The sequence below is a fragment of the Terrapene carolina genome, unplaced genomic scaffold, assembly GCF_002925995.2.
Source record: "Terrapene carolina triunguis isolate 2854851 unplaced genomic scaffold, T_m_triunguis-2.0 Scaffold113, whole genome shotgun sequence".
Classification (NCBI taxonomy): domain Eukaryota; kingdom Metazoa; phylum Chordata; order Testudines; family Emydidae; genus Terrapene; species Terrapene triunguis.
This window is the reverse complement of record NW_020664464.1, coordinates 14,959,656-14,986,766: the sequence shown is the minus strand read 5'-3', so window position 1 is coordinate 14,986,766 and position 27,111 is coordinate 14,959,656. Positions and strand designations below refer to the sequence as shown.

At 43.9% G+C, this 27,111-nt stretch overlaps 1 protein-coding gene across 1 annotated transcript; it reads right to left on the bottom strand.

Moving 5' to 3' along the window:
• Positions 1-14,233: 14,233 nt before the first annotated feature.
• On the bottom strand, positions 14,234-26,272 carry DMRT3 (doublesex and mab-3 related transcription factor 3). Its single transcript, XM_024200193.1, has 2 exons — positions 25,867-26,272; positions 14,234-15,198 (listed from the first exon to the last, which is right to left on the bottom strand). Exons 1-2 carry the CDS (start codon positions 26,270-26,272, stop codon positions 14,234-14,236), a joined length of 1,371 nt encoding a protein of 456 aa, XP_024055961.1.
• Between the last annotated feature and the right edge of the window lie 839 nt (positions 26,273-27,111).

Genomic DNA, 27,111 nt, shown 5'->3' with positions numbered 1-27,111 from the left:
TGCACTCTCTTTTCTTTATCTTATTGGTCCTCTTTCCAATTTTAAACAAATACAGAAAATAAAAGATCTTTTCTAACTCTCTAAATTTACTGAGAAATGGTGTGTGCATGTGTGTGTGTAAGTGAGAGCACAAGAACATTACCACACATTCTTTCTCTTCTGCTTTTCTTCCACTAGATGGAGTTTGACAACTTCAGTAATTTCCTCTTTAGCTGTCTGTCACCGCCATTATTCTAAACAACACGGAAAGGGCATGAATGTTCAGTTGTTTGTCTGTGTGTGGCTGTGGCTCGGCTATGTTTAACCTAATTTGCTCAATCAAATCAATTTTATTTTCTATAATGAGAGAGAGCTATGTTGGGAGTTGTCAAATTGACAAAGGAGACAAAATGTAAAAATGAGTTTGTCATTCACAAATCATTTGGGGATTTTTTGATAACATACCTGGAAGGACCAGGTAACCAACAATGAATTTTATTCATTAATGTGAGTTGCTGAGCCTGGAATAAGACACTCAGCAATAGGGCTGGACTGGATCAAGTCCATGGCCAGCATAGAGCATGAGAAAGGGGCAGGAACTAGTAAAGAAACAAAAGAAAGTGCCTGCTCCTCACACAGTGCTCCTGGGTGCCCTTGTGTCCTCAGACTCATGCAGACCTGTATAAGGGCCAGTCATAATCTGGCTTTTAAATAGCACCTTCCAGCCAATGATGTCAAATGTTCTACAAACAGTTGATTAACCTTCACAGCGTGCTATGATAATAAAGCTCTTATTCTAACCATTCCACATATGGGTACACTAAGGTGCAAAGAGGTTATGGCCATCACTTTGAAACTTGGGTGCTGAAAGGCCACCCAAATCCATGTTTAGACGTCTAAAATAAGTGGCCTGATTTTCAGAGCTGCCGATCACCAAGAGCTCCAACTGACTCCTTAGTGTCGGCACTCAGGTTTCTTCATGAATTGCCCAAGCTCAAACAGTGGGTCAAAGCCTCATCCTGGGGGCAAATCAGCACAAGTTCCCCTGAAACAAATGAAGCTACGCCAACGTATACCAGCAGAGGATCTGGCTCAGTGCATTGGTGACAGAGTCAGGAATAGAATCCAGGAGTCTCGATTTCTAGTCCTCTTTATTGACTAAACCACAGTGGGCCAGAGCGGCAACTGACATAAATTGGAGCTATGACCATTTACATCAGCTGAGGATCTGGCCCACTGCTGTCTCTACTTTAGAAAATGGGAACTGTGTGATATCATTCCCAGAAGTGCAGAAAGTGTCATTTTATAACAAAGATGGCCTAGAACCAAAACACCATATCAGACCATGTTCTCAGCTTGAACCTATCTCTATAATAATGCAAAGCCAAACAAACAATCTGAAATTTGGGCATGTTCTGATTCAGATCCAGTTCCTGAACCCCTTCCCCCCCTTCTCCTTCCCCCCAAAGCTCAGGAGTGTTTGGATCTGGGATTTTGATTTGCCTCATTATAATATGAAATTCAGATCTGGATACAGGGCTCAAACCTGGGGACTTGGTTTAGCCCCATTGCTAATGTAATATACACCAGCATAGGCAGACAGTGCAGTGGATAGTCATGGATCAAGGAAACACCCTTCCCTGGCCCAAACAAAGAAGGTGTAATTTATCCCTCCCCTCCAACACCCATATCATCAGCTCGTTGTTGTTTTGGTGGTTGTTCATGGTTGGTTTTGAAGTGCTCCTGCTAGGCCTTTAAACTCTACCTGGCTACCGGGGAATTCTGTATTGATTGTCATCAATAACTAGTATTTTCCAGACACTGAATAAAAGAGAGCAAAAACTACATTTGTGCACTTGGAAGATTTTTTTCAAGGGGGAATATTATATAATGAAGATATTGAATGGTATACTCACTCCAAATGGCTGGTTTCTGCAGCTTCCGCCCTCCTATATCATTCTACTATTCATTGTTAGGGGTAACAAGGTCCAGATGAGCTGTAACTTTAGTTACACTCTCTTTGAACAGAAGTTTCCCATAAGGAAGGAAAGGTTATGGCATTTCAAAAGAGCCTTCTCAGATTTATGTCTCATATTCAAGGAGGTCCTTCAAGACAGCAGTATACTTTCCTATCAAACTGCATCTGTTTTTGCCTGGCACCAGAGGGCTTTATTTATTATCTCTATTGCCTTTGCTGTCTAAAGAAAGCTGTGAATAAACTTTAGCTCGAATAAGGAATTATGGTAAAGAGTAAATTATGAAGGAAGCCACTTTAATTTCAAATGTAGAAAGAAAGGATTCAGTCTATTAAGTGATCTATTCACTGGAGGCTATCGCAAAAACAACTGTACATGAGAAAAATCACAGTGTTTATGTCAGAATTTTACAAACAATTGCAAAGACTTCATATAACCTTGAATATAGGCAAGTAACCTATGCCAACATTTTCAAACGTGGGTGCCTAACGTTAGTCACTTAAATCCACACTTTGGCAACTCAGTAAAAGTAGCCTGATCTTCAGAAGTGTTGAGCACTCACTTCTCCTGTTTACTCCAATGGGAGTTCAGAATGATGGTTATATTTAAAACTAATGGAACCTGAGTGATTCTAGAGGGCTCCAAGGGAAAATATTGTTCTGCTAAGTGACCACTCCTTTAATAGTTTGGTGGACTATTACAACATCCTGTTAACTTCAACCATCAATGAAGCGGCCCCCCTAGACAATCTTCTCCCAGGCTTCGACCTCGCAAGTCTCCTTGGTTTGTGGATGACTTGTGACAGCTGAAGCAGGAGGAAAGGCAGCTGGAGTGCCAGTGGTAGAAGTCTCAGTATGGGGCTGATTGATTACAGCACAGAGGGTTTAAAGTTCTATGTTGTGGCTGTGCAAGAGGCATAGTGAAGTTTCTTTGCCAGCACCACTGCATCTGCAAAGTCTCAATCAGTAGATTTCCTTTGGGTGGTGGAGAAGCCTGTTCAATCGGAGTTGTTGCCACTCACTTGCTAATATAAATATGTTTCATTGTGAGGAAATTTCTTCTTGCTTTGCAGACAAAATCTCTAGGAATTAATCTGCTCTGTCTGTGACCATAAAGGAAGGCCAGACAAGATTGTGGAGAGGGTGGGAGAGAGGCAAAAGCTAGGTCTTCTCTGCTCGAGTTTTAGCCAGTGGCGCTCAGCCTAAACTCAAGAAATACTGGAAGCAATTGGTCCTTGTGCTTGTGCTCAGGACCTAGGTCCTTCCTGCTTATTGAAAGTGTACAGGTTGTTGGTAGAGAATGTCAAAGACTCCTTAGAGATGGGCAGACTGTTAGTTTCTCCTACGGAAGCACCAGTACAGCCTCTGCTCATTTGACACTGAAAATCTGATCAATTATTGCCTGGTAACTCACTTACTTCTGGCAAAGATTACTGAAAAGATGAGGGCAAAGTACTTAAGAGTATCAGATGGCCTCATATCTCTTGGATCCTTGATAATCTGGGTACTGACCAGGGTATGGCACTGAGACTGCACTGGCTGCATTTTGTAGATGATCTCCTGGCCATAGATGAAGATTGTGTGTGTTCATGCTAATATTAGATTTGTCAGTTGCCTTCAGTCAGGAGGTGTTGTTGACTTATCTGTGGGCTATGGCAGAAGAAGATAGGACAGTTCTTGGGTGACTCCACATTCAATGTTCATGCACCATGTCACCTCTCCTGCTCAATGTATATTTGGAGTCACTGAGAGGGTTAGTAAAGACACTGGTTTCAATGCCCTTGGTATGCTGATGACACCAAACCCTATATCTCCATATCACCTGATCCAGACAAAGCAGTTGATTGCTTGGCCCAGTGTTTGGATGAGATGAGGGCGTGGATGAGAAGTTAACTGGATCAGATTTAATCTTGAGAAGATGAAGGTGATGTTGGTTGGCTGAGGAAAACAACCAGATGAGTTGACAAAGATAACATCCCCCCTCTAATAGAGGGTGTTCACCTACCATTTGTGGGGACACACTCTAGGAGTCCTACTGGATTCCCATTTTTGGCCAGGTCAGCTTTTTTCATCTATGTATGGCCAGGAGGCTATGTCTTTGGATGCAGACCTTGCAACTATCATCTCTGTGCCTGTATCACCTCCAGATTAGATGCTGGAATGCATTTTACATCTGGTTACTTCTTAAATCTATCCAGAAATTGAAGCTGGTGCAGAATTTGGCAGCTTGTTGTTATAAGATATAGCTTCTGGGAGCTTATAACACCACTGCTTTTGGATCTGCAGAAGATCGTACTGCATTCTTAGTTTATTGAGCTTCAGAAAATGGTGCATGGCCCATTTGTTTTCCCTCTCTGTGAGGAGTGAAGCCCAGAAATATAAAAATGCTGATGCAGTGACCTCACCGAGGCAGGCCTGTACCTTGACATATTCCTAGTATGCTAAAGCTGCTGATCCAATGACCATACAGCAGCTTGCCCCTTGACATCAGACTGACAAGATATAGGCACAGAGCTAATGAGTTCTCAGAAGCTGACATCAGTCCAGCAAGCTAGAGATGCTGAACCAACAACCTCACAAAAGCCTAGGCCTTCATATCGGCCCAGCTAGGTACAGGAGTGCCGCCAGCTTTTCTGCCGCCCTAGGCGGCGGAAGGTCCCGCCCCAAAATGCCGCCCCCCACAGAGGCGGCAGAAGGTCCCGCCGCCGAAATACCGCCGCGGTCGCCGCCCCCCAAATTGTAATGCCCTAGGCGACCGCCTAGGTCGCCTAATGGGTTGCGCCGGCCCTGGCTAGGTAGCTGTGTTGAGCCAGGAACTTCAAAGAGGTCCATGTCTTGTCATTATCACAGCAAGGTAGAAGTTCAAAAGGGGTGTGAAGTGGACATAAAACACTGCCAAATCAGCATTCATCCCTCACTGATGCCTGTGGAAGTATTTTACACTCAATAGCTCGGCTCCTGGAACACCAGGGTATGCAGGGGAAATGTGGCTGCTGATGCCACCCTGGAAGATAGTGTTTCCGTTTATGCCACAAGAAAGGCTAGTCCCAACACAGCATTTGGGAGTAATGCATGCTCATAAGAGGACAGCCAAGAGACTACTATTTCCAGTGCGAAACATGAGAGCAGCAAAAGGCTCTGAAACAAATTTCCTCCCACATTTCCCCCCTCCTGCTTTTTCCTCTGTAGGATCTGATAAAACCTGGGGCCACATCCATCCCTGGTATAGCTCCAGTGAAACAAATGAAATTACAGCAGGATGAATTTGGCCCATTGTCTAAAAAATAAATGGCATTTATTTAGTGTAAAGGATTCGTTGAGATGGACAGGTGAAGCAAACCCCTGAAATAATGTCCAAATATTTTTCATGTGTAAAAGACAAAGCAGATTAGCACCATATCATTGAGTCACTATGACTGCAGCTTCCAAGTCATGGAATAGCAGAACAGTTCAGTGCTGTGATTACACAGACACTAGATGGAGCCATTGTCTAAAGGAACAAGACTGAAGAAGCAGAAAATAAAGAGTCTTGAAGTTTTCTGTCTAGTTACATTATCGAATGAAATAACTCTTCGGCATTTGCAAGTCCATATAGTATTTGTCAAAGGTTTTCCAGCCAAACCCACTTTACCCAAAGACAGATGTGCCTTTGATGTCCATGTCAAGTCAATTTAATCTGACAAGCTGAATATTATTTTAGATATATGTTTGAAAAAAACATGCTACAGTCGTTTGTGGCAATTTCTTTGTAGGCTAAGGCTAGCTCAAACACATGTTTAAAGACAGTTGCAATTCCAGACATTTGGAAGGAAAATATATCTCTCGTTTCCAGGGGTGCTCTCAAACTATATATAGGGGATATTTATTGCCAGCTGAGATTGTATTTTGCCAAAAACACACAGGCTGAAGAGCAAATATTTGGGTCACTAAGCAGTTCTTCAGCATCAGTGATTTTTGTTTGCCATTGTAACAAAAAGTAATTAAAGTTCCCTGCAGGGGCAAAATTTAATCAGTTACAATTGAATTAAAACCAGGTCACAGTAACTAGTCATAGTAATGTGTTCCCTGCCCTAAAAATGGGTTTAACAAACTGGAAGAGCAGTTCTGTACATTGGGTTAAGAATCAAACCACAATAAATAATAGCGAGATTTTAGGGATCGTATTGCCTGTTGCCCCACCCTCCGAGGCCACAGTTATATTGCCTCTTGCCAGACCAGCAGAACAGCAGCCGGTAGCAACAGCCAAATCAGAAACTATGGAACTCTACAATAATTCAACAGTAGGATGTTTGTAGAGTTTTCTGATGTTAAAACTATACCAGTCATCTTGGGAAGTGCTATCACAGCTTCCTGATTCATAAAACATATCTAGTAAATGCTCATATAGCAAGAGTCAGCAAACCAGTTCATTGAGACTTGTACGTGTTCTGGAATCAGAAGACGTCACCTTCTGTCTGGCACAGAGGTCCTACTTGCTCTCACTCCAGTCAATGACAAAATGCCCATTGACTTCAGTGATGCAGGATTGGGCCCCAGGAGACATAGCTTCCCAGAATGCATTTTTGGCCTGACTCCCCACTGCCTTGCACTTTTTTTTAACCACTGTGAGAAAGTTATTTAAGATGATATCACCACACAATTCTCCACTCACTCACACTGGTGGTAATGCCTTATACTCACTTTGTACAGGTGTGAATGACAGCATAAAGTGCAAGGCAGTGGACAACCGGCCCTTCTGGAAGGCTTTGAACGATTAGCATCCATGTTTCAAAATGTTTGTTGTCATTGGACAAAAATTCAAACCAGTATTTTTTTCCCCAAGGGGAAGAGATAATGTTCCCATTTTATACTGATCATCCTAAATCCACCTTAGTTAATAATGAATAATCGGGCAAGAAATCTACAAGGAATTACATATACAGGGCCAAATTCTTTTGTTTAAATCCATGCACCTCTTTGGAATGCAAAGAGGTTACACAGACATATTGAGAGCAGAAGTTGACCTAGGATCTAGAATGAATTTTTCAGTACACAGCCTACAGAGTTTTAAGATTGTTGCTAAAATGTAAAGGTAAAGTCTGTTTTTATTTGAATTTTTTTGGCCAAATTCCAGTGAGGAGGTTAAAGAGTCCAGGTTGTTGTTTTTTATAATAAAGATGATTTTGTGCTAGTATAGTACCATATCTAATACTCTTTGCTTTTATATACAGTAATACTTCCAAGACAGAAATTCAAAGTGCTTTACAAGCATTACTTAAGCTACACGCATGTGCACACACACACACATGACGTAGATAACATAATTATTTGACAGAGGGATAAACCGAGGCACTGAGAGATTAAGGGTGGGATTTTCACGAGTGCTCAGAGTAGGCCGACTCTGCTCTTATTGGAGTCAATAGGAATTTTACTATTTACTTCAGTTAGGTCAATGCTAAGTGTTTTAGAAAATCCCACTACTGGCGATTGGGCCAAGTGACTTGGCTAAGTGGCAGAACTAGGGTTAGCACCTAGTGCCCTAGCCACTGTAACACTCCCTCCCAAAGCAATGCAATTCCGTTACCGCACCTCTTGTTCGATTATCAGTATTGGTATAACCCTAAAACATAAACAATGCCTCTAGATCTCACAAGAGATGTGGAATTGTGTCTCTTTGTATTTCAAGCTATTTTTAATAGATGCATTTTTACATTCAATAGAGGTGTTCTATGTCAATTTTATGAAGTGGCTGGAATTCATTCACTTCTCTTGCCCAGAATAAAGAAAATATAGTCTCACTCTGTTATTTGAGGGTAGGCAGAAGGGAGGTGTTCCTAGCCCATTACCAAAGCTTCTCCTGTTGGACGTATTGACTGAACATGGCCTCCTTGGGTGTACCAAAAAGAAGCAATACTTACCCCCTTTGCAAGAGAAGTGTAAATGGTAAGCAGGTCTAGGCTAAATATACCATGTAAATGTAAATATAAGGTTAGTGCTGGGGACTTACTTTTTTGTTACTGGCAGAGCATTCTCTGCGGGGCTAATCAAAAGTCAGCTGCAGTCAATGGGAATCTTTCCACTGACTTCAATAGGCCTTGGCTCATATCCTCTGAAAGCGTCAGTGTTATTTTGGTGTTATCCATGTATTAACTCAATCAGCCCTAGCCTAGTGGTCATATCATAAGGTAACATGGGGCAGCAAAATGGGAAGGGCCCAGGTTCACCTCACTAACCTTCACTTCAGCAAGAAGGAGTTACAGCAGTTTGCAAAGGAGACAGGGGGATCTCTGAAAGGAAGCACCAACTGCACAGCATGCTAGACCTTCCGTGATGCTACCTCGCTTCTTCTTCCCCAAGTCAGCACATTCCCACTCACTGATTCCTCTTCTTGCCCTAGCACAATCTTCCCTTACCCGTCTCTTCCCCTCCCAGGGAAGGATGTGGCCATGGAGTGAAAATTCCCCTTCCTCTGCTTGGTGGCTTTTCCTCATTTTATTGTTATTTGCTCATTTAGACATCTCAGAGAGAAGAGGAGCAAAAGGGTCTAATAGTTCGGCCAACTCTAACAATTTTATTGTGAGTACTGTGACTTTAAGGAAAACACCAAATATTGTGAGAATTGTGATAAAGTCTAAGATCCTGGAGTCATGTTATTATGTGAGTCAGAGATTTCATTTTTAAAAAGATAGTTTTTAGTCCTCATGGTTGCAGAGAAAACTTGAAAACGTGAACCTTAAAGGCCTTCAAAATGGAAAGTAAATAGCCATCACCCCAAATGTATTATTTTTTTAAAAATCTGATCAATCTCATGAATTTGGAGGGGTCTAACTCAAGATTTTTTTGAAGGCTTGAGGTTGGCAATACCAGTCAAAGTTCCTCTGAAGAAGACTACCGTGGCATACAGAGACCATTTAGCAGCTGGGAAAATAAATCTTCCCAGTCTTTATTATGAAAGCTCATGGGCAATCTAGCAGGATTTGGCATTTACTCAGCAGTTTACATTTTGAAAGCACTCTACAGACATTAAATACTTAATCCTAACAACACCCCTGTGACATAGGGGAAGAGAGACACTGAGTCACAGAGAGGTTAAGTGATTTACCAGAGGCCACAGATCAAGTCAGTTGGCAGAGGAAGGATTAATATTCAAGACTCCATGACATCCAGCCCCTCACTCAGTCCTCTAGACATCTACTGCCCTTCCAATATAGAAAGAAAAGGTAATGAACCAAATCCTGAAAGGTGCTGAGTATTTACTACTCCCTTTAACTTCAAAGGAGAGTTGCAGATGCTAGCACCTGTCAGGAGCTGTAGACAGATTTCTGCTGTAGGTTCAGTCTAGCCAGCTGACCGGTGACAGATCTTCTTGGAGATCAGAGAATGCTCTCCATAGAGTACACATTCTCCTAAACATTCATTTGGCTGGCAGTCTGAAAAATGCCAGCGTTCTAAGGGCTTGATCCTGGGAAGTGCTGAGCACTCACAACTCCCACTGGAGTCAGGATCAAGCCATAAGCCTCTCAGGGTCAGACCATAAGCTCGTGAAGCTGTGACTATCCCTCCCAGGCACCATAGCTATTTTAAAAATGACTGACAATTTCTAATAGCACCGCAGTGACTCTTAACCCAAGATTACTGTTAAATTTTATACCTCATAATCCCTCAGAGAGATGATGAGTCATGGACCTCACATGGGCACAATGTAACAAAATGTTGCATGGAATAAATTAACAAACGAACATCACTTAAAGTGAAAAGAATTGTCTTCATTTTCTTTCAGTGGCAAAGTGTACTGTGAGAATGTTAAAAATACTGTAGTGAATGAGTTCATTATGAGGAAGAGAGAAGAATGATGCGTCAGAGAGTTATATGTCCACTAGAATTGGAGTTTGGGTAGTGTGCATTCAGAAATAATTTTATTTTCCAGTAATGACAATGTGCAGTACCACATAAGAAATGAAATTGAAGAATTGATCAATTCCTCGGATAGCTTCAATATTAAAATTAACATATAAATTTAGCATCAATCTTATTTCTCCACTCATGTCCACTGAGTAAATGCACATAAAGAATGAATCACTGAAACAGTGTACTGGGGGAAGCAAACTCATTTTTCACATATGTCAGCACAAATGTGAGCTGAACCTGTTTACCGTGCACCCAACAAATGTTCTAGAGATGCCCTTTCAGACCTCTAACGAGGGCAAGTTTGGGGGTCTAAGGGGAAAAAAACACCACCGTGTTTGAGGCAGTGGATAAAGAGGCTTGATATAGAACAGCTCCACAACTTTGTTCACAAACAAAACATACGAGTTGCCCCATTGGCTCTTACCTATCTTGGCAGGTATGCTGTGAGAGGCTCACATGCTACAATGACCAATTGTTAATGAATGTTCTTCTCACAACCCCGCCCCCTCTGAGGTGGGGAAGTTTTACTACCATCCTCATTTTTACAGATACGGAACCGAGGAACATATTGACTAACCAACTTGCCCAGAGTTTGGGCCGGAACTGGGACCCAAATCTGTGGAATCCAGAGTCTTAACCACAAGACTGTCCTTCCTCCCACTTTAATGGAACTTCACATATAAAAATTACTCAAGTAAGCAGGGTGGTTGTAAGATCAGTCTCATGTGGAGGAGATCAACATTTTAATAACATTCTCCCTTTACCCCACATGCATGTTAGAAACTTAATAATGAAAGCACTGTGTTTAAAATCCCAAATAGTACCCACTGGACTTAAAAGCAAAGTGGATACCCTGAGAAGTGAAAAACATCTTTCCTTGGATTTATATGGGTTTGCTCATTCATATGGTGTTTCTGGGGCTTTCTTGTAAATATCTCCAAAAACTACTTACGTCTAATTGTTATTTGTACTTTTGTTTTGCGAAGCAAAAATATTTCCTCCAACTTGAACATTTTGCAGTTGACTAAATCCAAAATGAATTCCCAAGATCGAATCAGACAATATGAGACTCTGAGTCAGAGATAGACAAATTTCTGAAGCAGTTAACTAGTCATAACAAACTGAACAAAAAATAAGACTGTTTCGGGAGCTCTTTCTGCAGATGTCTGTTGTCCACATTACAAGGACTCCGCACCTGTGACATGACTGATAGGCCCTTTCTGGGCTCTATCCTGCTTTCATCTTTCAACCAATGTCATTGGGTGTGCAAAGAATTCAAGCTTGAGCCCTCTGAAGCTGACTGGGATAACAGCATTGTTACAGGTCAGGACTGAGCTGCATTTGCAGAGCAGTGTGGAGAAATGTGCACAGTGCATGCTTATACAATGCTTGCTTCTTGCCAGTGCTCTGACCAGGGCTTAAAGTGCAGCGGTTGTAAGGGGCTGAAGACCCAGCCAAAAATAATTGATTAAAATCAAGCCAGGTCACCGAGGGATGCACGTGCACTGTCTTACCAAAGCTGCTGCCTCTAGATTATGATAGAGCCCCTCCGCCATCCTCCCCTCCCCCCCACACACACACGCACTTTTTTCAGACCACTCTAACCACTGGCTGTAACTCTCATTTTCATTGGCAGTTACCAAAAAAGAAATATAGAGATTTGGGTTGTATCAGTACCCCCAGACAACAAATATAGTGAGAGTGCAGGAGAGAATAATGATACAGCTGATCACCACGGGCCTGATTCTCCCCTCACAGTGTTTATACACTAGTATAATACCATTGACATTGAAGGAGTTATGCCTGATTTACACTGATGTAAGTGAGAGGGGAATGAACAGGCCCCTAGTAGTTCATGTATTCAGTCTGAGGATCTGATCATTATTTTCAATATTATACTAAGGATAAGAAATTATATTCACTTATCAATGGTGTGATGTATCTGGGATTCTTGCTCCATGATAATTATAAAGAAACAATGAAATTCTCACACAGTGCTAGCCAAGAGTCAGCTTTCTTCCAATGGCATGTCCCAATTCCAAGTACAGGTTAAGTCCTGTTTTCTAAAAGTCCTTTTTCCATTGAGAAATTGCCCGTTGGTGTAACTACAACAAAATACACTTCTATGAGTTGCACAGTTTGTTTTCCCCTCTATTCCATCTATCTAGTAAACAGACAGACGGTCACAGATGACTTTATGGCTAATGACACTTCTGGGTCACCAAGCAAGAATGTTTAGGCAAAAGATTCCTTCTAGAGAAAAATCCTTGCCTGGTGGAGCGACCTAAGAATCCTGAGTTCTAATCCTGGCTCTAACACTCAATATCCCTGTGACCTTGGAACAAGTCTAGAACTATGGATTACCTACCACACTGAGGCAGAATGAAGATTAATTTGTTTTTAAAGTGTTTAAGAAAAAAATACAGTACTATGTGAGTGCACATAAGTATTGTCATTTCCCCTTTCAAAATTGAAATACCAGGGTTAAGACATAGCAAGACATTTTGATCTCTGTTTACATCATTGCCAAGCAGGGATTTTATTTATGTATTTGTTTCCTTTTCCCCCTACATTTATCATTTTATTATCTGGCAAAAGAAACCAACTCCCTTTCAAATAGATTGAAAGATTTGGCAAGAGAGAGTGCCCCTCTGAGCATCTGTGTGCACTGGGGAAAGAGAAATCATGCAGCAATTTTTTTATTGAACAGTATGCTTGTAATCTAAGGAAAACCCTTGGTGCCTAGGCATGGCCAGGTATGAAAGGTTGGGCGAGAATACAGAGGCCACTGATCTCCCACAAAGTTAACATTAATAATTTTTATCTGTATTACAGCAGTGCCTAGCACAGTTGGGGTCACACTGTGCTAGGCACAGGAATTGTTTTGAGGGGATATGTACTCCACACCCCCTCGAATCCTGCCAGTAGTTGCACCTACACCAAAATATGAGTTAAGGTGCCAGCAAATATCAATTCTCACAGAGGTATGATCATTAGCTAAAGGTGGAAAAACTGATACTGAAACCTAGATGACACTTTGCTGAGGAACCCTGTATATGAATTGTTCACTTTAGAGGTCCTTAGTGCAGGGCTACTGTATATATGATGGGGGCAGCGTTAATTGCTCCTAAATCTGTAAAGATACCAATGTGAAAATTACAATTTGCTCAAAAGGCCCATTTTAAAGAAATGTCTTCTAACACCACATAACTTGCATCCTCTCTCCTTTATGCTGCTGTAGCCTATGAGGAAAAGGAGCTATGAAGAAACATCCTTTTTTCTGCTCACTCCTTGTATAGCAAATTCTGCTTTACTCAGCCAACCTCCTCAGATTCTGCAAACACATTTCTCCAAGATACCTTAGCTTAACTGATGACAGCATTTGTACTGTGAGGACAAACACAAATTGTCATGCTGCTTATAACTACTCCACAGCATTTGGGCACCGTTCGACCATTAGTCATGTTCATTCACTGGCTTCAGGTTTGTGGCCAGATCTTCAAATGGTACACATTAGCCTAGCTGCATTGAAGTCAAGGAAGCTAGGCATATTTACACCAGTTGAGGCTCTGGCCCTCACTTTAGAAATGTTCTTTGCCCAAATATAAATGACATAAACCAAGATCATCTTCTTAGTTTATTTGTCTAGAGTCCTTAGCATGCTACATTAACCTGACAATTTTTAATCTTGTGTTTATTTCACAATACATTTCATGCAATTCACAGCTGTAATTGGTTTTACATTGACATTACACATGTTTCGATCTAGCCATGTGAAAAGAATAATTCTTAATATTATTTGTCTCTAAAAAGTGTCCAAGCTTAAACAGCACAGAAGCAGTTCACTCTAGTCTCGTGTGCAGTAAGTCATTTTGATTTGTTTTTGGGGGCAGGGGGTTGTTTTTGTTTTTGTTAAATGCAAGGATGATTATTGGAATAAGAATATAAGGTCCCTGCTTAGTCCATTTGCAATTGAACTACGTTCTTTTGATTTCTTATGTCCTGAGGAGTCCTCTCTTATAAAACAGCATTCAAGTATTCTATTTTAACATTCCCGGTTGTCTGAGTTAAGGGGCAAGGCAGACCTTCAGGTTTAGGTTCTATTATAAATCTTCCACAGTCCCAGCTTTCCCATAATTATTCTTAGCATTAGAATCGTCCTTTGTAATAAACATTCAGCACTAAAGCCATAGAGTATAGCTATTTGGCATTTTCCAGTGAAGTGCAAGAAATTTAATAAGTTATGTCTTTATTGCTAATGTACAGTACCAAGCAAAGTCACTTTTTTATATAATTGCAAGGGTTTCATAGAGAATGTGTCCCTCCTCTTGTTGCCCCGTAGTTCAGCTGAATTGCAAATATCACTTACTTATCGCATGTCAAAGTGTCATTCTAAGATGATGTATTGAGTATTCTAGAGTCTGAAGAATCAGATCTTTCATCATAGTCATCTTCTGTATAAATAGGTTGTTTAGACACAATTGGACATCCATCATCAGGGATTGAGATCCTAGGATCTTCTGATGAGCGAGTAGGAAGGACAGGTGAACTTCGGAATACACTGGTAGAATTACTAGAGAATGGGCTGACATACTGGGACCTCAGCTGGTATTGCTGCTGCAGTGTCATGGTGTTCCATAAGGTGACATCATTAGGTAGAAAAGGACTGGACTGATTTCTCGCCAAAGTGTTCCTCAACATCAGTGGGTATCGTGGTGGCTGTGGGAAAGGGTGCTGTAAAGGTACAGCCAAAGGATTTGGCACAACACTACTAGAATCAGTGGAGAATCTCAATGTGTCTGGAACTCTAAAGGCTGATCCTACAGACCACTTAGAAGAGGAAATAGGATATGAACTCAGTGTATGTTCAAAAATGTGCCCATTGGAAGGCAAAACAAGACTGTCTGATTCTGTAGAAGTTCTGTCCCCACCAGTTATTGAAGATCGGCTGGACAAAAGGACCTCAACAGCACTCACCAGATCACCCCCACAGCCTTTCAAGATTAATTCAAGCACAGTTGGCTTTTGATTGGGGAAGATTTTTTTTAACACTTCAAGAGGAGGCCTGTTGGCCTTCAAACTGAAAGGCAGAGAAACTGTCCCCGATGGACCTTCTATCAGGAGATGATTCTGTTCTGCGTGGTACTTGGGACTATCTGGTCTGCTCTCTGTGCTGCCACCATTTTTCTGGGCTGCATAACCACCTTCATCCACTGACACTATTTCAGGGCTCTCGGGAGTGAAGCAGCTTTTGGCTTTTGTCACATCAGGGGAACTCCTTTGGTCTGTGTCTTTGTCACTGTAGGTCTCAGCATTATCTGTTCCACTTGCGTCACCCAACCGTTCCTCAGTCATGTCTGTAAAGTAGAAGGTAGTTAGGTTAAGCCTTTCACAGAGTCCAAAAACTTTTTTCATACATTGAATTATACATTTTTTAACATGAATGAAGCAAGAATTTCCTGAAGGAAAGAATTTCCTGAGATTACAATAAAAGGTTGAATGAAGTGGAGATCCTATTTCCATTGTGCTTACATTAATAACCTGTACCCAACCCCCTCTCTCTTTGTCATGCTAAATGATATTTTACCAATGCTCAAGCCAGCATGGTTCTCTCTAATGAGGACTAGCTGACTTGAGGGGATAGGCACTATGCATTTGATACCCCCTTGTAAATACCTTTGTCTTTCTACATTATATAGAAAGGAAATGGGTTTGGTTAACTCCATTTCTGCTAACCCTGCTGAGTGCTAGATTTGCCATTTCAACTGGGATTCCCAGTCGCAAGACACCAGTACATCAGCTGAATGCCAGCCTTCCCCAAAGGCATTTTCACTCTTTTAAATCAGTATTCTCTTTGGACCACATCATGCTCTTAGTGAATGGACTGTGCGCTGAAGAGTTCTGGGGCACAAGAATAATCTCCACGAGGCCAAACAGCATTAGTGAAGCCATCCACAAGTACTACTGCCTCAAGGCTGAAGAAGCCCTCATCGCCAGCACACTTTTCCTCTGCTCCTGCACAAGCCACTCCCCCCATACACACACTCTGAGCCACATAGTTCCCCCCAATCTATAGAGCACAGCTCAGTGGCATGCTGGGGCGATAGCCTCCTGTCTCATCTTTCTTACACCTGCACTCTTATCTTGTGCAGAAGACTATATTATTCCCACTACATCTGTGGAAAAGGGAAGGGGGTAGGATTTGCCCCTTAGGTTCATGAAGCTCTAGTTCTCTATATATCAGTTAGATTATAATCTATTATATGGTAGTTAGTACAGCACATTACAGAGAAGGAGGCCAAGATTGTTCCAAAGTGACTAGTGATTTTGGGTAGCTCACTTTTTGCATGTCCAATTTGGGATGCCTTAAAGGTGTCTGATTTTCAGAAATGCTGAGCACCTCTGAAAATCAGGCCCCTTTCAGGTGGCTCAGGCTGGGCACCCAAAAATGGAGACTCCTAAAATCACTGGTCACTTTTGAAAAACTTGCCCAGAGTGTGGAAAGATTTTGGAACCCTTTTCAATGTGACTCCTTGGTAGAAATAAACAAACTAAGCCAGGAGAGTTGCTTCATTGGCATTTTTTAAAGAGAAAGGTGACAATATATTTTGCTGGGAGATATTCACTGTTATTTCACTAAGGACCGATTCCGCCTGCCTGACTCATGCAGAGTAGTACCCTACACCCTGAGGCGCTCCAGTGATTTTACTGGAGCTCAGCATGGAGTATGTTGTTGATGCTAAGGGTGAGGCTGGCAGAATCTGGCCCTAATTATTGTTGTTGTTTTTTAAATAAACACTGAACAAAGCCTTCAAACATTTTGTTGCAAAACTGCACTAAAATGAGGCCTACTCATTTATTAACCTTACTAGTGCAAGGAAGCAGCCTGGAGCAAGCAAGGAGCTTTGGGGCTGGAAATCATGCTAGTAACCACTCATTCAAAACTGTAAATTACTCCAGATAGGCTTGCAGACAGACAATCTGGAGTGCCCCGTCTGCCCACTGCATGGAATCTTTCCTAGTGATCACCCAGATAGAGGAGTGTTCATTTTATCATGGTGCTGATTAAATGTATTATTATTGGCCAGCTCAGCCTCTGAGATCTGCTCCCAAACAGAACAAGGGCTTAGTGACCTTTGTGACATCCCCCTTCCCCAGGTCTTGAGAAAATCCCCAGAGCTGGGGCTGTATTACTGTTTTGTCACACATACACACATCTGGTGAGTAGGGAGCCTTCCTTTGCAGGTTGCCTTGGGAGTGTGGGGTAGGCCCTGGTAGTGAATTTGATTGGAAGGAGAGATATTGGGGCTCCAGAACCAGAACAGAGATTCAGGGCTTATATGGGAATGGTCCTGGCCTCCTGCAGAACTCCTGGGATATGCATGGTTCATTCTTCAGGAGAGCAAACCCCATCTCCTGGATGGAATAATTGCAGAGGAATTCAGCAAGGCAGAAATCCTTGTGGAGATTTCATCCCCCTTAACTCCCTCTTACTGGAAATCCAGTGTATATGAAAAATATTAAGAAAAGTTTGATTACTTTTAAAGTTTGCTTTTTAACATCTGTTTTGCAATGTCAAGCTCAGGCCCTACCAGTTTATGCACCAGATGGCCACGTCTGATACACAATTAGGCTTTGAACAGAAGTTATAATTTCACATGCTGTTGTATCAAGCAGAAAACAATGCATGTGAACTTCCTATGTGCTCCGTGTGTGTCATTTCTGCCTTAGCGGCAAAAGAAAACAGGGACAGGGAAACATGAAATTTACCCACACACAAGCTAAAATGATATAAACATTTTAAAATTGATATACGTTTGTGTATACGAGGTAATTGTGTGTAGGCCAGACATTATTAGGGGAGAACTCTTGGTACTCCATATGCTACCCACCTCCATCATCTGCAGACACCCAACTGCTGCAGTGCACCAACTTTAAGGACCTGATCCTGCATTCTTCAAGTGTAGCTTCCATTGCGTTCCATTCAAGTGTAACATCAATGGGAACTTTACATGTGGAAGGACTGCAGGACAGAGCTTGGAAGATAAGTTACAGCAGCTCTTGCCCCTGCATGGTTATTTCTGGTACACAGACACTTGAGGAAGATAGTATGGTGGGTTTTTTTCATGTAAATTTACTGTGCTATAGTGACCAATTTGATCATGTAAATTGCATGCAAGTAAGTGTATTTCAGAAGTATTCGTAGTTTCCAAAATGTATTTACTGCTTACATTTAATACTGGGCACCATAACCTAGCAAATATTTATGGAAAAATATATTAATATTACATCTCCCAAATCAGTTAAATACAACCCTGATCCTGTGAAATTATTACTTTATGGGTTTTATGTTTTGGGGGTGGGATTAATTAGCTTTAAAATTTTCTAACTTGTCTTTATGAAATTTGACTTAAAGATGTTTTCAGCTTCTAGACATTAAATCTATTGAATTAAAAAGCTAAAAGTATGTACATACTCTCTGACTTCAGTGACATCAGGATAGGTTCATAATACACATACCCTATAAAAATCCTTATTCCTAGCCCCGTATCTGGACTGGTGATTGGTGAAACATGCACTACATGCAGGAGGGGTATGTATCTCCCCAGACTGCCCAAATCCTCCTAGTATCAGAGTCACCATGGTGGATTACAACTATTTAAATGAAATCATGGTATATCTGTTCCTCATTGTTACTACTTCTCAGGGATTTTCCTTCCTACCCTTAGTAAACATTTAGAAAATTATATATAGTAGGGTTGATCCTATTCTTATAGTAAAATTCTTCTTTGTATGGTTGTCAGTCAAAAGCCTTTTTCCTGTTGAACTGATCTGGATGTGGCATGTACCAATTCAAAACTCATGATGACCTGTAGATGTCACAAATGTCTAGTTTCTCAGACAGGTCAGATGGTGACTGCTTTGCACCATTTGACAGGTCATGCTAATTTCTTGCCTGGAAGGCAATTTGTTTACTTTGTGCAACTTATCTGAACACTAGTTCCTCTAGCAAATGCATAGATGGTATGCAAGTGGTGTTTGGCAAAGGGCAATTTTTGTTGGTTCATTTCCTTCTTTTTGTGGGAATGATTGAGGTTAGATTTTTACGTATTTGCAATGGGCAGAGAATAACAACTGTTAAATATAGAAGGAGTTGGAAAGGTATATTACAAATTCATACAAATATTCTGGACAGTGAAATGTAGCAATGTAACATGCAGACTAGCCACATCTAGGGCTTTAATTTTGTATTTCTCCCAAAAATAGGATGAGTCTTCAACTACTACAATATACATTTAACTAAAAATGAATGTACACTTTGTTCTTAGCCCACTGTATCTTTCTGTGATATTCTCTAACTTCTCCTGAAGGTGATCTGTATTTTATAGAAAGAAATCTTGGCTTCAGGCAACTTTTAGTATTGTTTTTAATAAAACATATGCTCTTTCAGATTGCTTGCATTCAGTACACTTTTTTGTTTGCCCTGAGGTGACCAGAGAGAATCGCTTTCCTTGTTTATACTAATTATGGAGAACTTCCATAACATTTCTCACTCACTCACACATTTTTATAGCGAGATATAGATATAGATATATACACATGAACATATACAGAGCAATGGGGAAAGCGTGTGTACATATGTGCTGTATAGATGTATACATACATGAACACAGGGATTGTGAGCTCTAAGGGAGATGTCTAGTATAGTATATCTCTTCCTTACACATAAATACATTAAAAATGGTGAGATTTCAGATACTATGATAATGGGGCCATATAAGTACCAGTGAAAGATAGCCAGACAAAAGCCATTCTCTCCAGTTCATTCCTTCAATGAAAATATGTCTAATCCTTTGGGTTAAATCCTGCTGCCCTTAACAGTCCCACTGATAGACCTTCCTGAAAATAGCTCTAAACTGTACCTGATTAAGAAGGATCTACCTGTAACCCAAATTTACCTGGAGCCCACCCATATCTACTGTTATCCCGGTTTCTGTAATTGTAATGACCTGACACCGAAAATACCATAGATCCCTGTGAAACTGTTATATAGTTTCCAAAATAATAATAATAAGAAGAAGAAGAAGCCCATTACATTGCAAACTTCCTCCCCTGTTTTTAAAGGCCTGTGTATCTTGGGGAGGCTGAGAGTGATTGTTCCTAAATTATTTTTTCCCCAAGGGCAATGTTGTGCTGTGAGTTTTAAGCAAAACCTAGCACTTAAATCAACTAAAGGCCCAGTATGGCTTCACAGTATTTGTTTACAAGCACTAATCATTACTGAGGGGCAGGGAGAGGATACCTGTGTTTATGTGGAGGATGAGAATAGGAGGAGGGAGAATTATTTAGACGGTATAATGTAGTGGGAAGAAATTAACAAAACTACAGTCTTATTCCCCGAACTGGCTAATATATCCTATGGAACAATCCTGTTACCTCTCTCCAGTATGCTATTTATTGTGGTATCTAGGAACCATACTCTATAGGGGAGAGATGATCTAAAAGGTGTCTCCCATTTCCAATTTCTATGACTCTGTAAATTAAGAAAAGTACTGGAATGGTGAATCCGGTTTAAAAGGAAAGCTCCAGATGGGTGTTCGGCTCTTTTAAGGTATATCAGCCTTGCTTTCTATTTCCCTTTGATTGTAAGGGAAGTCTATGTACAATGAACGCAAAGCAACCTGGCAGCTTCCGAATGAGCCCCGTGAATTGCAACCTTAATTAAAAATAAGAGTAATTAGAGTCATTGGGAGCAACTCTCTGAAGGTCTTGCATCCAGGGAGGCAGATGAGGTGCAGATAAGCAAAATCTCCCTCCCTTTTCACGAAGAAGTTGAGGGAAGAGGCTGGGAGAGATCCGGACAGATTGATTTATTAAGATTTACCCTTTTTCCCCTGTAAAGCTGTTAGCAGAAAGTGCTGACTGGCTGGCAGGGAAAAATTTCTCATCAATGCTCTTTGATTGTATTTTGCAAACAAAATGCCTGTTGCTTGGTAACATTTCACTTGAGCCTGACCTTCTCCAAAAGTTATTGCTATCAGATTCGATTTACACTGTCCTCCTGTGATTACAGTAATCTTTTAAACTGGGAAGTTCATATATCAGGGGGAAAGAAAAGTTGGGTGTGCAAGTCAACATCGCTTCTGTCCACCAGATTTATATCCTGCTGGCAGAGTTTATTTCTGTTGCACTTTCTGGAGGGATTTTCCTGGCATCTCCAGCTCCCGACACACAGACACCCCTTCTTACCCTGGATTTGTAAGAGTCCCTGGCCTGTTCTTTAGCAGGATGGGAATGCGGGTACGGCAGGCAGAGATCTTAAGCCTCCGATGGGGTTGTGGTGAAGTGGCAACACTTCTGCAGGTTACTGGTGCATTTGCAGAGCGCTAAGCCAGTCGCTCAGGGTGGGAATAGTCCCTATATTCCAGGCCGGGGCCCAGGGGTGCGTGAATGAACAAGGGGACCTAGAAGCTTGGGGGCTGGGAGTCAAGTGCGGGGCCAATGGTAGATGAAAAGAAGGACCTGGGCTCCAGGGTAACACGACTCGAGCCATTATTTAGTGAGTTCTTGGGCTGGCGGCTCAAGCCGCGTATCCGGTCCTATCTAGCTGTGTGATGAGAGAGATGCTGTGAGCAGGGCTAGAATCTACACACACACACGGACATGTTTACGTGAAGCTTTGGTCACGAGCTACCTGTTTAGAAATCAATGGGCCACGCTCTGAAAGAACGAGGTTTTAACCCAAATTCTCGGGTATTACAATTAGGCTCTGATCCCGCCCCCACCGAAATCAGGGACAGTTTCGCCCTCATCTACACCAATCCTGCATTATCTCCCCCCTCGCGTTTACTTTCCGACCTGGAGCGGGTCCCCGGTCTGATTTAAGAGGAGTTACCGAGATGGAGCACATTACAAATCCTTACAATGACAGGCGCTGGCTGGGCCTGCCCCAGGTGGAGATGGGAAATCACAACGCCCCACAGAGCGCCAGTGGTAGCTGATCACAACTAGAACTAACCCCGAATAGAAATAACAAAACTCGTGTAAATCAGACAATCCATCGGAGCGCGCAGGACAGGAGATGGTCCCGCGGGGATATTGGCCCCACAGTTGCCCTGGAGGGTCCTTCCTTTCTGAGCCGTCAGCAGAGTGCGTGGGAAAGGGAGCCCCTTGCAGCAGACCTTGGGGAGGATGGGAAAGCCCAGCTGGTTCCACAGTGGCAAGGAGAATAAAATAACCCGTGGCGCTGAATGCCAGCTCTGCGCCTGGCCCTGCAAAGCCTACGCTAGCCTTACTCACCCAAGCGGAGTCTTTGACTTCACTAGGGGAATCATAAGGCTCTGCGAGATCGGGCCCATGGATTCCTTTCCTCCCTCCGACCCTATCATTGTTTTTAAATCTTGTCCCATTTTGTTGGGGGGGGGGGTTCCTTCCTTTAGCTCTGATTACAACGATGCAGTGTTCATTCCTCTGCGGAAACGATCCCACCCAGCCAGGGCCCCACCAACAGATTTTCTGTAAGCAACTTCATTTCTTCCCTGTCCTCTGGGAACGATGACAAGGGGGACAAAATGCTACAGTGCAATGAGCCTGGGAAGACCATAGAAACTTTCCTGACAACATTTCAGCCAAATTGACTTAACTCTGCCAGCGCTCCTTCCCTAACCCACTGGAGAAGGGGCGCGCAGCGCAGCTCTAGGGTCCATGAATATCCGCCCCCCTCCTTTCCGAGCCAGAAAGGGGGTCTGTAAAAGTCCATAGGAGCAGCCAGTTCAGGGTTGTGGGTTCCCTCGCTCTGAAAGGACCACGGAAAAGATTTGGCGTTGAGCGCTGATCAGCTCCCGCTTTGCTTTCTGTTCCACCAGCCCCTCCTACATCGCGTTGAGGTGGAGGGATGCTGACTGGGGAAGGAAGGAATAAGGGGGGTGAAGGGGAGCGCCTAACCTCAGTATCCCACCTTTGTAATGACCTTTATTTTTGGCTCGCAGAGCAAGCGGGCTGGGCTGAGTCTGTCCTTACAGAAACACTCAAGAGCTGAAAGATTGCTGTGGAGAGATCGTCGCAAATCCAACTCCGTTTCTTTCTCGGGGTTCGTAGCCCTTTGGGCTCAAATTCCCTCCAATCGAAAAAAGCAACAGAGGGTCCTGTGGCACCTTTAAGTCTAACAGAAGTATTGGGAGCATAAGCTTTCGTGGGTAAGAACCTCACTTCTTCAGATGCAAGACTCTAATCGAAGATTCCAGTTTTTTCAGTTATTAATGTCCAGGAAAAAATGCTGTAGATATATTGACAATTGTTGATTCAAGTTAAACTACCCAATGAGCAAACCATCTTAAACCCTAGAAACATGAATAACAATTAATTGAGGGGGAAATATTTGTGACCGATCTACGTTCTGTAGACAACGGTTTGTTTACAAGAGTTCTGTATCTTTTATGGGCTAATTTTGGTTTGAGCCGCTGGAAAAACCTCTCTGGAGCACACCCGTTCATTTTGTGCTCCTGTTGATTTCACCTGTAAGTTTATGTTTTAATAAGTGTGTGCTCTCGTCCAGTAAGTACTCAGTGAAAAAGGCTTCGGTTTGTATTTTTCCCCAGAAAAATGTTTCTTCCACGCATCAGCCCTGTGCTATTTTCACTCAGCAGCAACGTTCTATGTATAGCTTGTGCACAGAGAAATATTTTAAAGGGTCAGATTCACAGACTTTTCGAAGATAGATAGATAGATATAAACACGATGCCACTGTTGTCTCGTTTTCCTCTTGACATGTCCCAAACTCTTTATTACTGGCTGCTCTTAAAAGAAAACAAAAGCACCAGTTCCGTCCCTTATTCTTTTAATGACGCTGCATATTAAATGTTGTATTATGTATTGTTATGGCTTTAATAGTGCTTGGGGAATTGTTCTGCAGCCTCTGCCCCCGGAGATGGGAACGGTTACCCCTTCCTAAATGGTTTAGCTGAACAAAAAAGTGCAAGTCTCAAAGTTTTCAGGTGATGAATTTCAGATTTGCAGTTATAATGGGATATGGTGTAAATTCCGATGGGTTTCGAGATGTTGAGCAATAAATAATACATATATTAGTCAATTGATACTAGTACTATATTGCTAATAATATTTACTAAATACGTTTATTTGCCCTTCCCAACAGCCCATTAGTTAATTTCAGTGACTGAACCCTGGATATATATCGGCATTTATTTATTCTGTACGTCTGAGGCACAGAAATGGGTTCCCACCAAAGCTATCAACTTCAAAAAGAATCGCATTAAACACATTTAACAACTATGCATCCAAACTGGGTAACTCCTAATTTTGCACACATAGGAAACACTGTACATCACAAGCCCCCTTCCTCGCTACAGCATAGTTCAGCCGCACAGCAGCTCAGGCCGAAAACTGCTCATCGCAGTCTTTTTAGTTGGTTATTATTTTGCGCCAGGTGATGAAAATCAACAAACGCCGCGGTTTAATGTGAAGCCTGAGATTTAAATGTAAAGTGTATTCCGGCCTCCAAAGGTGCCCATCGGAGTGGGAAAGAGACACGTTGTTCTACGTAAACTCTTTTCTCCACCATAACACAAAAATAGGGCAGTCTAAAAAAAATAGGGCTGTCTAAAGATCCACCTAATGAAATGAATTATTGCAGCCTGCCTTGCAAAGGCGAAAGGCGGGCGCTATACTGGGACTCTAACAGGAATTATACAGCAGCCCTTACCCTTTGCAAGCCCAGACCTGGCGCATTAGGACTCTGTACCGCTTCTGTGACATCCAAAGTGCTACATGTCCTTAACGTGTCTGGGCTGTAATTCTGGAGCAACTCCTGAGGTCCTTACTATCTATCGGAGGGGTTTGCACTGGCTCTCATCACCGTAATATGGGAGCCCCTTACTCAGGGCCCCATCCTGCGATCTCTTACTAGTAAATGGTCTTCATTCACATTGCTATACATCCCGGCGATCTCAAAAGGACCACTCACTTGAATAAGCACGGTTTGCAAGTGTAAAGGTATGCTGCAGACCCATGCTGTCAATTTTTGCCCAGTCCTTACTCGGGCAGTCTCCCATTGGGACCTGACTGAGCTAAAGGCAAGTGAAGGATGGGGCCTGAAGTGAGGTTTCCCGTGAGCAAAGACCAGCCTGAGATTCTGCAGTGAAATGCCACCGCTCTGCGCTATGGCGAATGCTGAGGCCAGGGACATGCATTGTGAATGGGGGGGCGGGTTTCTACCCGCTCAGTCTGATTCCATACATTGCCCGTGCCTAGTAAGTAGCTGTGGTTTAGTTGCAGGTTGAATTCTATTTCCTTCTAATCACGTTTCAGTGGCCATGGTTCAGGTTCGGGTACAGAGTCCCGGGCCAGTCAGACCAGTCCTTGTCAGTGTGGTTTAATAATACAAGTCCTGACAATCGATCCCAATTCTTAAGACGCCCCCTCGCCCAAAAACGCCAGCTCATCTCTCCTGAAAGCCAGCAGTTGGCCAGTGCCCACTTCCCCAAACACCGAGACCCAGGCCCGGAATCTGACACACACACACCCGGACACCGCCGTGAAGCAGAAATAATTCCCTGAGAGCCAATGGCGCGGCTGTGGGGTCAGAATCGGGCTCCGGAGGGACTCACAGCAATGTACTAACACCCGCTCCACCGGCCCGAACTCCCCAGAGCGAGGACAGTCCCCTCCGCTGTCTGCAGAGACCTGCAGCTGCCGGCTCTGGACCACATGCGGCCTCCGGCTCGGAGTGAGGCACAGCGCTGGGGAACCCGCAGCCCGCCTGCCCCCGGGCCTCCTCCCACCTGCTCTCCCTGCCCGCTGCCTTTTAGCGAGCCTGACCCGTCCCTCCTCGGGATCCTCCCCTGCTTTAAGGGGCCTGTGGGATCCGGAGCCCCCTGCCCCGTGCCCAGGCACCTAGAGGACTCCAACGCCCCTCGCCTATTGGAGCCGGGCCCCCTCACGCCCACCTGATGCCTGCGGGCGCTGAGGAGCCCCCAGGTGGCGGTGCCGCCCCATGCCCCGGCGCTTACCTGCTTTGGGGAGCTGCGGCTGCAGGGCTGCGGGCTGCTCGGAGGCCCAGCGCAGGGCGGCGGCGGCGGCGGGGGGTCTCTGCGGGACGCAGTCCCCGCTGGCGGCGGGCGGCGGGGGCCCGGGCAGGGCGCGCAGGGAGTCCGGGAGGAGGCTCTCCAGGCTCTCGTTGGCCTGCTGCCGGCGCAGCGCCACCTGCGCGGCCATGACCCGCTGGCGCTCGATGATCAGGATGCACTTCTCGCAGGTGCAGTCCTTGAAGCGGCAGTAGCGCTTGTGGCCCTTCAGCCAGGACAGCACGCCGTGGTTGCGGCAGCGGGCGCACTTCGGGGTGCGCTGCAGGGGGGCCCGGGGCGGCTGGGACACCGGGCCGCCCATGTACAGGTACGGGGAGCCGTAGCCGTTCATGCCCCGCGCAGGAGCCCAGCCGGGCTGGGGGCAGAGCGGGGAAGGGGGCGGTGGCTCTTCCCCGGCTAAATCCCGCTGGGCGCTACGGGCACAATCCACTGGGCTGCATCCAGCTGCTGCTGCTCCCTCCGCGGCTGCTGCAGGCAGGTTCCCCGGCTCCGGCTGCTGCTGCTGGGACCCGGCGGAGAGCGCTCTGCCTAGTGCGGGAGCCTCCCCTCCGCGCCCCCCTCCTCGCTCCGCTCCCTGCCCTTCACCTTCCCTGTAGCCCGGCGCCACTGGGGGAGGGGGCGCGCCCAGCCTCCTAGGCAGCTGCTAAGGGCTGGGGAATGGGGGGCGGGGGGTTCCCTCTCGAGTCGGGGGCAAATGGTCTCGCCCACCGCCAAGCCAACTCCCTCCAGGAAGGGGCAGGGCGCTGGTGTTTCTCCCTCCCTGGGCAGGAGAATGGTGAGTAGGTTGGAGGTTCAGCTGGGGACCTGTGAGCGCCCAGCCCACCTCCGTGGAGGGAGGAGACGAGGAAGGCAATGACGGGATTTGGTTTCTTGGGGAAGTTTCTCAAGTTCAGGCAGGGGATCAGAGGCTCCCAGGACCCCAGATCCAGGAACCCCATTCAACATCATCGGTATACACACTTCAGAGATGAAGGCGCAGCCAAGCAGGCTCCCTCCCACCAAAAATAAATAATAATAATTCATAATAGTTTCCTCAATACAATTATCTCTGCCCCTCAGGGCTGGGCAGAGCTGTTGAGGCTTTTAAAAGGTATTTGCTGAACTAAGTTTCAGAGGACTAAGGTAAAGAGAAGTTGCATTAAAAATGAACATCTTGAAAGCTCCCATGCT